The sequence below is a fragment of the Cyprinus carpio genome, chromosome B11, assembly GCF_018340385.1.
Source record: "Cyprinus carpio isolate SPL01 chromosome B11, ASM1834038v1, whole genome shotgun sequence".
Taxonomy (NCBI): domain Eukaryota; kingdom Metazoa; phylum Chordata; class Actinopteri; order Cypriniformes; family Cyprinidae; genus Cyprinus; species Cyprinus carpio.
Genome location: NC_056607.1, coordinates 24,460,898 through 24,475,302, shown reverse-complemented (window position 1 = coordinate 24,475,302; position 14,405 = coordinate 24,460,898). Strand labels below are relative to the sequence as shown.

The 14,405-nt window shown below is 36.2% G+C and overlaps 1 protein-coding gene across 3 annotated transcripts in view; it reads right to left on the bottom strand.

Annotated features, from left to right (window-relative positions):
• Window positions 1-1,558: 1,558 nt before the first annotated feature.
• Window positions 1,559-14,405, bottom strand: part of mafgb (v-maf avian musculoaponeurotic fibrosarcoma oncogene homolog Gb) — a 26,797-nt gene continuing 13,950 nt past the window's right edge. For all 3 annotated transcript variants that reach the window (XM_042734691.1, XM_042734692.1, XM_042734690.1), the window contains exons 2-3: window positions 8,839-8,906; window positions 1,559-7,279 (exon numbers count right to left, since the gene is read on the bottom strand). In XM_042734691.1, coding sequence (XP_042590625.1) covers window positions 6,818-7,279; window positions 8,839-8,906 — 530 coding nt within the window. In that variant the 3' untranslated portion in view covers window positions 1,559-6,817. The remainder of the gene's footprint in view (window positions 7,280-8,838; window positions 8,907-14,405) is intronic.

Here is a 14,405-nt window from a genome sequence, read left to right as displayed (position 1 = left end):
GTTAGTATTTCGCTAGAAGTTTGTTTTATATGTTTTCGTATTTTTTTCGGGAAGTTATAACATAGAAATGTATCAAAGGCTGTTCGATAAACGTGCTAATGTTAGCGATGGCTAACCGTAGCTGCGTGTGATAATTAGCTAGCTATAACTTACCCACAGATCCGATCCGGTTTTCACCTGTTATCTACCAAAGCCCGTCTCTACCAAGCTGATGCTAAAATGTAACATTACCTAAGAAGCTTGAAATGTCTTCGATGATAATGAACCCGAGAGAGAGAGAGAGAGAGAGAGAGCGCCCCGGCCGCGCGCGCACTCACTCTATATTCAGAGCGGTCAAGTTTTTGAAAGCGTGTGAAAAGAGTCGATTGCGTGTGTCTCACGGTGAATGCTTGAGAGTTGGCAGCTCTGGTTACGTTGGTTGGTGCTAGCTTGGTCAACATCAGCTGTCTGATGTTGACCAATGATGTTGACAGAATGCTGTTGTGTATATACAACTCAAAATGTAATATGAACAAAACGAATATGAACATATTCACTGGTAAAGGTGAAGGGGAGTAGCTTGAAGATGTCATGTTTCAAGATCACTTGACATCACCCAACGTTCCTCTGGAGGCAAAACGTCCTCTTTAGGCTTCTGCTATGGCTCTAGGGTTGTTGTGAAGGTAGGGGCGGAGCATAGAGACTATGCCGTTTCTCGTTTGTTACTCTAGAGTAGACCAATTCACTTTATTGAGGCATACTGCCCCCATCTGGTATGGAATGTGGAGTATGACTTGATTTTTTTGCCAGACATTACACATGGCTCCTTTAAACTAAATAAATAATAATTAAATAATCTAAAACTAACCAATCAGCAGTCAAGATTCAGATGCTATTATAATGCTTGATTTAAAATCAGTCAGAAATATGATTATTGTAAATAACATGAGTCCTACAATCATTTTTATTTGGAAAAACATTTTCTATAATTCTATATATTCATTTATCTATAATTTTATAATTATTTATTTTTATGTATGTATATATATATATATATATATATATATATATATATATATATATATATATATATATATATATATATATATATATAGATATATATATATGGAAATGTCTATAAAAGAAATAATTATTTTGATAAATATTGAAATTGCAATAACTGTAAATGAATATTTGAATATATAATGTTAGTTTTGTGCACAACAGTATTGTTGGAGGAACTGAAGACATCAGGAAAGCCACACTGATTGCACACTGAAGAGAGCAGACGCTGATGAAGATGAAGATGAAGACGAGGGTCAGAGACGTCCCTCATGACTCCGGCGTGTTTCACTAATGTCAGGCCAAAAATACGCCGCCGAGAGCTGCTTCAAACTAGGTCAGCTGCTACCTTCCTTTCTTTCTTTCCTTCTGTCTCTCGCTCGCTCAGGGTCCATGAAAAAAATAAAATAAAATAAAATATGGCAATGCTATTCACAGCACACCTAAAAAAAGCCTTCAATTCAGGAATATTTAAATGAGGTCATTAATGCCACACACAGAAACCCTTCAAACCAGCTGTTTTTCAAAATGTATTTATTAGTCATATACAAAATAAAGTAAGCTGTATATCAACAAACATACAGTATATACATCAATAAATTAAAGACGCCCCAGACTGACTGATACAGTTAAGTTCATCGTTATATACCAATACATTATATTACTTATCTACAAAGTACAATAACTTAGTTGATAAATACTTACAATTAAATGGACTTTCACGGTATCTATATTTCCCATACGAAGAACTATATCTTAATTTAATACACCCCATACAGAAAAACAACAGAACAAATCATTTTCTTTTTTTAGACAAAATAATCCACAGCAATTTATAGCTTGACACTTCTGACCGAGAGCTTTTGAGTCGCAAAAGGGGAGAAAAAAAGCTTGATTTGAGAATATTAAGAAGCTGAATTGAGTCTAAAATCATGTTATTTCATCTTTAGAGAACAAAAACAGGGCTCTTTCCTGGTTTTATTGATCAGAGTCGAGGAAAAGTCACGTTTAGCAGCAGATGAAGAGCTAATGACTGAAACACCACCAGAGATCAGCTCTGAAGAAGATCCCAGACTCGTCTTTCTTCAACCTGAAATCAGACGTCTTAATGCACATCCCACGAGGCCCGGCAGAGAGAACGAGCAGAAACACAAGAACGAATAAAAGTCAAGATAGTGTGGAGTCTGAGAGTTTGCTGGAGAACTAGGACAAAGCCAAGGATTCAAAGAAACTCAGGCTTTTTCCATAAAGATCCTTTAACATCTGAAGAACCTTGAAGTTTCACAAAAGCTTCTTTGTGACGAATGAAGGTTCTGCAGATTATAAAAAGGTAAGAAAGAGATGCTTCTTTGTGGAACCAGAAACGGTTCTTCTATAGCATCGCTGTGAAGAAGCTTTTAAGCACCTGTATTTTTTAGAGTGTACTAAAATGAATTCAGATATTAAGTTTTAAAAATTATGATAAAAGAAGGAGTGAGTTTGATTAAAACAGAAATAAACATTCAATCAAAACAAGATTTTTCTGACTCCACTGGCAGATTTGTTTCTTGTTCTTAACTATGAAATCAATACAAATGTTAAATCTTATTTTCAAAAAAAGTAGCAATTAGCTGAGTCAGAAAAAAAACCTTATTCATAGAAAAAACAAGATAATTTTTCAGACCCCAATGGATGATTTTTGTCTTGTTTTAAACATAGGCTACACTCACTAAAGATTTTGTCTCATTTTATTTAAAAAAATAAATAAATTATATATATATATATATATATATAAATTAAGAGAGTTTGAACTTATATTTTCTTGTTTTAAGCATGAACTCACTTAAGATTTGGAGTCCTGTTTTCTGAAAACCACATCAAAATTAAATGATTTTATGCATAAACCAAAAAAAAATTTGTTTTTGAATTAAGTTTATTTTTCTAACCCCACTGACACACGTGTCCTTGTTTTAAACAAACTCACTGAAGTTCACTTTAGTCTTATTTTCTGAAAAGTACATACGATAAAGTGAGTTTATGCTTATTTCTTCTTGTTGCAAGCATAAAATCACTTCATTTTGATACATTTTTTTAGAAAATCAGATACAGTTTTCTAAAACTGTATCTGATTTTCTAAAAAAATTTATCAAAATGAAGTGATTTTATGCTTAAAACAAGAAGTTGATTTTTCTAATTGTTCGTTTTAGTTATAAACTCACTTAAGATTTTAAGTCTCATTTTATATATATATATATATATATATATATATATATAAAAAGGTGTCAAAATTAAGAGTTTGACCTCATGAACTCACATAAGATTCGAAGCCCAATTTTCTAAAAACTGCTTCAAAATTAAGTGAGTTTATGCTTAAAACAAGAAAGAAAGAATAAGGTCAAACTCTCTTAATTTTGACACTTTTTTTTTTTTAAATGAGACTTAAAATCTTAAGAGAGTTTATGCTTAAAACAAGAAAAAATATCTGCCAATAGTGAATGAAAAATGAACTCGTTTTTTCTTTGAATTAAGTAAGGCTACTAATCATCCTTGTCTTAATTATAAGCTCACTTAAAATTTTAAGCATTATTTTCTGACATATAAAAATCAGGTCATCTAAATTAAGTATTTAAGTATTTAATTTAATATTTGTAATTCTAAGAGAATGATTTTTTGCCGTGTGTCAGCCTCGTGGGACGTGCCACTGTTTCTAAACGCTCGGGTTCAGAGCAAACCTAGCGCTCATCATCGATCGCTGCGATTACTCAAGGACAGAAAACTAGATTCCTACCGAGAGGTCGTGACCCCTCCCTACCGCCAGCTGATTTGCATATAGTTCACTTTTAACACCAAGTCACCACGACGACAACAAACGTGAACGAGCCGCTCCTCGTGGAAGAGAAGTTCATCACATGATCAGGAGCCTCATTATTGGGCAGTAGTGCTACCTGACACACCGACACGTCATCGTCTGCGAGGAAGCTATAGTCTTCATCACCTATAGAAACACCACAAAACCTCACAGCCGAGAGAAACGCTACCATTGGTTACGAAAGCAATGCCGAAGACTTGGTTACGAAACGATTTCACAGATTAGCCGTCAGAGGAAGATACTTCTGTTGATTTACATCGAGAATAAAAATAATAAAACCCTGTCGCACAAATATACCTACAACGAATCCGTTCTTAAAATGCCAGATCAGTGCGGATTGTCACAAGATTAGACTGAACGATAAAGAAGCTTGTGCTGTAATAAATCATTTTGTCAGAGCATTAATGATGCGCTCACACCATATCGCAAATATTACTGCAAATATCAGCTTCTGAGTGACAAACATCACATCTTTACAAAAGATTTTGTGACGTCAAAACAGGCAAAATGTCATTCAGATTCTAGTCGTGTGCATACGATGCATTTTATAAACGCTTCAGCTTTCTTTAAGAGCACACAGAGCTAAAAATCAATGCTCTGATGGAGCTTTTCACGGTTGCAAAAACTTCCAGAATTTTTGGAAACCTTCCGGGAGTTTTTGGAAAGTTTTTGAAAATTTACAGGAAACTTTCCACCCCTTTAGAACAACAAGAAAGCAACACATAGATTCGTTTTAGCATTACATGCATTATAAATTAAAAAGCATAAATCCTGCACACTACTCAAGTTTGCATAATCATAGAAATTTTAATGAGCAACATTTTGGCAAATCAACCTTTCTCAGGCAGCACATCATTTAAATTGAGTACAATCAGCTGTTAGTAATAAATAAAAAAAAAAATGTAAATGTGTTTAATTTAATCGGAGGCAAGGCGATTTATTACTAACAGCTGATTGCACTCAATTTAAGTGATGTTCTCACACTTTTATATGGTTTGTAAGCCTAAGGGAGATCAATTGACTGAAACGTTGCTCATTAAAATTTCTGACCATGCAAAACGTGTTCATGTGTTTCTGTAATTTAACTAGAAAAACTGACTGATTGATTGATTTGGATGTGCGAGGCACCACATATTTTTTTAGCTTTATGCATTGCAACACAAACAATTTCAGAGTGCAAGGACGGACAGAATCTACAAACTGTATCAGTCTAATAATTACAGTAATTCTACAGAGATGTGAGCGCAGCATTACAACCGCTCTGAGTTTCACTTCTTTTATTAATGGACAAACAATTTGGCCAAAAAAAAGAGAGAAAAAGAATAGCGCAGATAGCGTCCTGAAATATTTTCGGACAGCGTTTTTTAGTTTTAAAAGTTGTGAAACGTATTATTTTGAGCAGCGTCCCAGCGTGAAGCACATCGCTGGTTTAAACCAGTGCAGACGGAGTCACTTCCCTGGCATTTAAAGAAAGAAAAAAACAGAAAAAGAAGAAAAAACACCAACAAATATAATATACCATAGAAACGTTTTACGCCAAAAAATATATAAAAATCACACGTCACATAAAAGGACTCAAACGCAGGCGATGCGGCCGCGTCCCGGAGATCCCTGCGCTCGCGTCGTGTCCCGTCCACTTAAACATGGAGCGCACAAACACTCAGAGGGGATTCTGGGTAAGCGGCGCTCATCACACGCATTCGACTGAAATCAGAAGATAAGAGCATCACATCCACGTCGTAAACAACACCGCCACCTCACCAGTACAAATCACACCACACGCGCTAGTCCACAGTTTGACGCGCCTAGCCACTAGAAAAAGCTATTGACTTCAATAGTTAAGCCACTTTTGGTACAATTGCAAAAAAGAGAGCTATCAAACAACTTTATATTTCTTTTTTAAATGTTTTATAAATAACGCAAGATACTCTGTCTTTTTTTTATATATATATATATAAAATTCAAGACTCCACCATATAGACAAAGATTCTTAGAATATGTTACGCAATGTCACAGCAACAAAGTTATGGTAAAGCTTGTGAGATTCACCAGTTTATGTCACTCAACGGTCCAGCCTTCAGAAACAGAAACTTGGGTTTTTTTTATCTTTCTTGTTTTTAGTCTGGCACAGAACACAAAAAGAAAAATCTCTCTGGATTTACAGACAACGATAGACATGATAACCTTCAGCGTGAAGGTCACACAGCATTAAATAAACAACACAATACGTCGCATAACATAAACATGTTATTGCCTTGCCAATAAAAACGATATCCTGTCCTGAAACGGACAACCGGAGCACATAAACTGGTGGCAGATATTCTGATAGCTACCATATGAACAACATCAGCTGATTTGACTCCGCCTCCTCTCCTCCTGCCCGTCAGCGATTGGTCAGTGCATAATGAGGCTCAGGTAAAGGGAGCTTCTCATTGGCTGATACTCGGAAAGCTTTTCCTTCAGACGGCGGAAGAGTTTGGAAGTCTGAACGGTTTAAAGTGTTTTGTGCCTGCAGTCTGTAAAACCAAAGGACGGAAAAATGGCGCAACAGCACATACGAAGAGAAAATCAACACAAACGCTGTATAAAAAGTACAATATTACAATGACAAAGAAAACACTTGGACCCCATGTGAAACGCACGATACAAAGTCGCCAATATTGGTACAAAATTACAAATCTCACAGCAATACAACACACATCCACCAGGAAAATTTGGCTGCATGGTTTTAGATTCGAGTTCTCAATTTGGAGATGGTTTTGGAAGCCCAAGTGAATTGCCCGTCCTAGATGTGCTTTCCTTCTTTTGTAACCCAGAAAAAGCCCACATTAGAGAGTACCGAAGGGGTTTTCCATCAGTCTGCTGTGAAACAGAGCGTCCCGCACCTAAACCCTCATGCACTGACCAACCCTTGCTCTCTGTGCGCTACTAAGACCTCGCGTCGGTTTTCGATTTAACTATCGTGATAACACTGGTGGCTCCCACCTTCCCGGGAATGAGGGGCCCGATGACGGAGGACAAGGGCCCGCGGGGGTTACAAACCGGGGCCACGGGCCCTCGGGCCACAGTTCTGGCGAAGCTCTGCAGAGCCTCGTATTTGGAGCGCAGTGCGTCCAGCTCCACTTTCATGCTGGCGTTCTCCGAAGCCAGCTTCTCCACTTCCTGCTGAAGCTCCGCCTTCTGCCTCTCAAGCTCCTCCTTCTGCGTGACTCGCTTGACGCGGCAGCTGGCAGCATAGCCCCGGTTCTTCAGCGTCCGCCGGCGCTGCTTCAGCTGAAGGATCTCTTCTTTGGTCAGGCCGCGCAGGTGCTGGTTGAGCTCGCGGACCGACATGGACACCAGCTCATCGTCCGTCAGGCTCGTCCCGTTCTCGCCGGGCTCCCTCTTCACCTGAGAGTCCAGGAGAGCGTTAGTTAACATCCAGCTTATTTAGAAGAACACAAAAAGATATTTTGAAGAATGTTGGGAACCAAACAGTTTTGGTTCCCGTTGGTTTCCATTATAAGGACAGAAAATACAATGGAAGTCGATGGGGACCAAAACTGTCTGGGTTACCAACATTCTTCAAAAGGTCTTCTTTTGTGTTCTTCTAAATATGTTAAAGTATGTAGATAACCAAACTGTTTTGGTTCCCATTGGCTTCCATTATTTTGACAAAAATACAATGGTAGTCGATGGGGACCATCAGCTGTTTGGTTACCAACATTCTTCAAAATATAATTTGTGTTCTTCTAAATGTCTTCCAAAAAACAACTTCTTTTGTTCTTCTATTTGTCTTCTAAATATTTAGTTGGGAACTATACAGTTTTTGGTTTCCATTGCCTATATAAAAAAAATATCTTCTATATTCTTTAAAAAATTTTCTCAATATTTTGAAAAATGTTGGGAACCATTTTTCATTATATGGACAAAAAAAATACAATGGAAGTCAGTAGGGACCATCAACTGTTTGGTTCCCAACATTCTTCAAACTATTATCACACAGGTTTGGGAAGATAAAATGATGAATAAATGATGATCTTTAATAACACTGTAGTAGTCCACCCAAAAATGAAATTCTGTCATTCTGTCATTATTTACTCACCCTCATGTCATAAAGCAATTTTGGTTCCCATTGGCTTCCATTGTATTTTCTGTCCATATAATAGAAGTAAATGGGAGCCGAAATTGTTCGTTACCAACATTATTCAAAATATCTACTTTTGTGTTCTTCTAAATGGACAAAAAATACAATGGAAGTCAATGGGAACCAAAACTGTTTAGTTGCCAACATTCTTTAAAATAGCGTCACAGGTTTGAAACGACACAATGGTGAGCAAATGAAAGTAGTCCACTCATAAATGAAAATTCTGTCATTATTTACTCACACTTGTGTCATCATCTCACCAAACAGTTTTGGTTCCCATAGACGTCCACTACACTTTTTTATCCATTTAATGGAAGTTAATAAGAACCAAAATTGTTTGATTACCAACATTCTTCAAAATATCTTCTTTTATCTTCTTCTATATGTCTTCTAAATATTTTAAAGAATGCTGTTAATCAAACCGTTTCGGTTCCCATTGACTTCCATTATATGGACAAAAAATACTGTGGATGTGAATGGGAACCAACATTTTTCAAAATACCTTTTGTGTTCATACAGTTTTGGAATGACGGTGAGTAAATGATGATCATTAATAACATGGATGTAGTCCACCCAAAAATGAAATTTTGTCATTATTTACTAAACCTCATGTCATCATCAGTTCCCATTAAATTCAATTGTATGTTCTGTCAATATATTGAAGATCAATGGCAACCGAAACTGTCTGATTACCAACATTCTTCAAAACATTGTTTTTCGTGTTCTGTAGAAGAAAGTCAGCCATACAGGTTTGGAACAAGTGAATAATGACATTATTTTCATTTCTGGGAGGACTATCCCTTTAAAGACAGACTGCGCTCACCTTCAAGGCCTTGTTTCCTTTGTTAGTGGTCGTCATGCCACGAGGAACCGCTGCCAAGCCACGCAGATCTACAAAACAAACACGTATTAGACTGTGGGACACTGGGAATCTAGAATCCGGTCAGGACGGAACTCGTTTAATCATGGAACAGAGCTTCACATGAGCTCGAGAAGGAGAAACAGCAAGTGAAAGCAAGAGTTTTGATATCTCCTGCCACGTGTGAAAGGAACCTGCCACTTTACTCTGAAAAAAAAACAAAAAACTGGACTAGTGAAAGTGATAACTTTGAACCCACGACTTCCTGTTTCACACTTCCTCTGTGGTCGTGGCGGTTGGGAGCTTAATGCTCTACAACACCTTCTCTGCATCTGAGCCTCGCTGCAGGCTGATAGGCTGCTGAAGAGCCAATAAGAGGAAGGAGAAGCGCTGAGAAGGAAGTGTGGATTGGGCCGCGGTCCAGGGGATTACCAGCCGATGAGGGGCGAGCAGACAGCGATCCGTCGCTCGGAGAGGAAAACCGGATCGCGAGGAATCAAACCGCAGTGAACGACAATCACATACTGAATCAAACACTGTCGTCACCTCATACTAATGCCATTAGAGTTCAGCAAACGTCTCATAAAAACAGATTACAGCTGTTTAGGGCTTATACTGTAGCTTTAAAATAATCTTATTTTACAATTGATTCAATGATAATCAATATGTATCTAAGTATATATGTATAAATGACTTTGTAGCCAATTAGATTCTAAATGTTAAAATGTAAAGTTACAATCTAGTAAAAAAAAAAAAAACGTTTTCCATGTTTTTAATATTTTAATCATTTTCATTTGTATGCACCAATGATAATAAGCAGCAATATTCACCTATATATTTTTTCACTAAAACACCCTAGCAACTGCCAAGAAGCCCACCGCACAGCAACCTCCTAGCAACCATCTAGAAGTAAAATTAAATAAATTGAATTAAAATGGAATCAAGAACAGAATCCAGAACAATTTAAATTGGGGAAAAATACAACTACTTTTATAGAACCCAAGGATTGAATAAATTGTTAAAGTTTTATGAATTCAGTTGAGTTGATGTTATTTTTTATGACTAAAATTGAATTAAAATGCAAACCAGTTAACATTTAAATATATATATATATATATTTACAAAGATAGAAAATAAACAAACTGATTTCAGTGGGCTCAAAGAATTAATAAATTGTTCAAATTCTATCAATTCAATTGAGTTGATAATTTTATAACATTTAACATAACATTTGATTTTTAAAAATCCAGAAATAAAAATATATTTGATTTCAAAGGGCCCAAAGACTGAATAAATTCATAAAAGTTTAATGAATTCAATTGAGCTGATATTTTTTTTTTAGACACTACTAAAATCTACTTCAAACTGAAAACCTTTAAACAACAAGCTTTTAAAATTTCAATCTTAAATTCTTAAAACCTACAGATTCTTAAACTATTAAAAACTTTCAGATTAGGTTTTCTGAAGCAAACCATAAAGTTGGTCTACAAACTTCACTATCTACAGTAGTTCATATCTGATATACTGTCCAGCACTGATAAGATCTTCAGCAATATTCACTCATTAGTGATCATCAGTGTTTTCATACGTCATTCATAATCAGAAAACTCATCAGCAAAACATGATAGAGAACGAAAGAGGAAGACGGTGATAGAAGAGAAACCCTGATGAGATCACACGCACACACACACGCACACACACGCTCACTCACACACACACACACACACACACACACACACTCACACACACACTCGCGGTTCTACAATGGCACTCATTGAGGCATTTGATGCTGTGAGGTGTGATGAAGGGTCGTCATTGTCCCTCAGCGGCATCATGGGATACGGAGAGCGTGATTCTGCACATTCCTGAGCTCAGTGAGAATCAGCGGTTCATCTGATCCTGAATCAGATGTGAACTTCACAGCGTGCAAAAATAAAACTGCATCAGAAACCCAATGCATTCTGTGCAAATGCAAAACAGTTAGAAATCACCTAGTCAGTGGTTTGTCTGAACAACAATCGGTGGAACAAATCGATGGAAGCCCTGTATAATTTGGCTTCATTATTCAAGTAATTAAAAAATAAATAAACTTAGTGACTAGTTAACCACCCTGACCCGTGTGTGTGTGTGTGTGTGTGGGTTTAAGACACAGTTCTGGAAGTTGATTTAGAGAGAATCCTCCTGAGACAGACACAAATATAGTAATTTATTCAACCTGAAATCAGTTTTATTTTCACCCGAAATTCCATTTTTTTTCTCAATTATTATATATTTTTTTTCTAGATTCCATTTTAATTACATTTTAGTACTGCTGTCAAATGATTAATCGTGATTCATTGCATCCAAAATAAAGTTTTTGTTTACATAATGTATGTGTACTGTGTATATTTTTGTATATATAAATACAGTCATACAATATATATTTTGAAAATATTTACATGTATATATTTATATTAATTGATATAATATACAAATATAACTTTTTCTTAAATATATACATGCATGTGTGTATTTATAGTTACATAATAAATATAAACAGTAGACACATATATTATGTAAACACAAACTTTTATTTTGGATGGCGATTAATCAGCACTTCATTTTAGTAATTAAAACTGAATTTTTGTTTTTTCCATATTTTTTTAGTAACATTTTTCTGGATTCTGCTTTAATTAAATGGAAGTCATAAAAAAATAAATCATTTGAACTCATGCAACTTTAACAAAATATTAAATCTTTGGTGGGGTTTTTTTCAATTTTTTTTTTTTTACATTTTAATTAAATTTAATGAATAAAAGTCTTAAAGCCAACTGAAATTCATAAAACGTTAACAGATTATTCAACCTTTGGACCTTATGAAATCATTTTTCCACCCCAAAATCCATTTTCCCCATTTAAGTTTTTCTGCATGGTTTTAATTAAATTTTAGTCATAATAAAACTTCAGCAGTTTCTGCAATATTTGGGCCCCTTATGAAATCAGTTCTATTTTCCTGTCAGCTTTATTTAAAGTCCTGTCAGTGATGAGACTGACAAACAGAAAAACAAACACAAAGACAGACAGACAGTCAGTGAATGTAGACAAATAGTGGCTCCTCTGACCCCGTCATGAATCCTTACACTGTGAACAGAGTCACATCAAAGGAAGAACACCACAACATCAGCAGCAGGGGAAGCTACACGAGTCTACACACACACACACACACACACACACACACACACACACACACACACAGTGTCTCATCAGAGTGAATGTGAGTGGGCGGGGCTTGTGTTTCCCCTCCCCCATCCATCACTGTGTCCACCAATCACGTGTGCTCATGGAGGACGCCCTGCTGTGATTGGATGCATCATTATAGTTCACACTGTCACTGAAGATTTCATTCAGAAAAGAAAAAAGTTTTAAAAAGATACACGAGTTGCAGTATTTAATGTTGTGCTGCTCCATAAAATTAGCTTTACCTTTTTCCAAATTCAGTTTTTCCCTTTTTATATTTTTCTGGATTCCATTTTAATTGTCATCATTATTATTATTAATCATTTAAATTGTATTATTATTATCACTATAGGAAGTATTTTTATTATACATTATTTTATTATTGCAATGGTAATATAGTTCTGTCATAATTTCCTCAAGTTAAACTAAACTTCTAATTTAGTGGTTTGTAGTAAAGAGCTTTGAGTATCTGTGTGTATCTGATAATTGTGTTTAATGTGCTTCATTAAGCTCATGACTCGATGGCATCATTTGTGTGTGTGTGTGAGTGAGTGAGTGTGTGCGTGAGAGTGTGTGTGTGTGTGTGTGTGTGTGCGTGAGAGTGTGAGTGTGTGTGTGTGTGCGTGAGAGTGTGAGTGTGTGTGTGTGTGTGGCTGATGAAGGGAGTCTGCTGACTGGTATCACAAGCTGAAGTTCCTCAGAGGACACTCAGGTTAATATAATGACACACACAGTCTGTTTAATATTCATCTGAGACCAGACGAGAGGACACCCGCTGCTGGACGCACAAAACACATTACCTCTGATAAAGGACTTACGCCGTCCTCTGACTGTGTGTGTGTGTGTGTGTGTGTGTGTGTGTGTGTGTGTGTGTGTGTGTGTGTGAGGAGGAGGGTGCTGTTGCCGTGGTAATGGGGGATTCTTCCTCACTGACCCAAAGACAGCAGAGACAGAGAGAAAGTTCCAGGATCAAATCAGCTTCAGCTCCATCACTCATACACACACACACACACACACACACACACACACACACACACACACACACACACACACACACACACACCTGTCAGTCACTACAGAAATCAATCACACACACACGCAATCAACAGGAATCTAATTTCTATTTTCTATCCAAACTAAATTATAAATGTCACAGAATGCAAAACCTATCAGATTTAATCTGAGTGATTCTGCTTTAAAAAGGGTAAATAAATAAATAATATAAATATAAAAAAAGTCCACATGCAATAGTTTAATAGCCCAAATTTATTCTGATTCAAAAAGGATAAACAAATAAATGTAAGTGATGCAAAGTTTAAATGTAAAGTTTAACAGGCAAAATACTTTTTTTTTTAAACATGTTCAAAGAGCCGAAGCCCTGTAGCTTTATATTATTTAAGCCTTCTGTATGCTATTGTGTTTGCAATGCCAGTATCACAAATATCATCACAACATTCAGGATATTTATTATTATTATCATTTATAATAATAATCTGCAGTCAATTCGAAACAACCAGAAAAGCCAAACTCTGTGAGAGAGAGAAAGAAGAGATGAAGAGAGAGAGAGAGAGAGAGAGAGAGAGAGAGAGAGAGAGAGGGCTGGGGGTGTTGGGAAGCTCTGGGTCTAAACTGCCTCTTCAACACATTTGTGAAGCTTAGCGGAGGGCGGGGGGGCTGGGGTCGAGCGAAGGGGAGGAAAAGAACTGAACTCAGCAGCCGACGGCAGAAAACCTGCAATCAGACAAAGTTCTGCTGCAGGACCTTCAGCAGCTCGCAGACGGATTTCAGTGCTCTGTTTCAGACGATACGATTCCTAATCACATCATTAAAGGGATATTCCAGCCAAAAAAATGCTTTTTTTTCACTCACTGTCATGTATTTATAAACCTGTATGACTTTCTTTCTTCTGTGGAATTTAAAACAAGATATTCTGAATATTGTTGGTAACCTAATAGTTTCGTTTCCCATTGACTTCCTTTATATTGACAAAAAACACAATGAAGGTCAACGGGAACCAAAACTGATCAGTTACCCACATTCTTCAGAATATCTTCTTTTGTGCTCAACAGAGGAAAGAAATTTAATTTTGGGTGGAATATCTCTTTAAATATGACTATTCTTTGCTTTAATTAAAAAAACTGGGAACATTTTTTATTTATTAAATTAGATTGATTATTCTATATCATTTTAATTTGATTTAATATCTAATAAAATACTCATCTATTTGATTACAATAAATGTCTAGCTGAAATAGTGCTTCCCTTGAAGGAAAAAAAATATGCTTATATAACATTTTACACAAATATTTTTCTTAA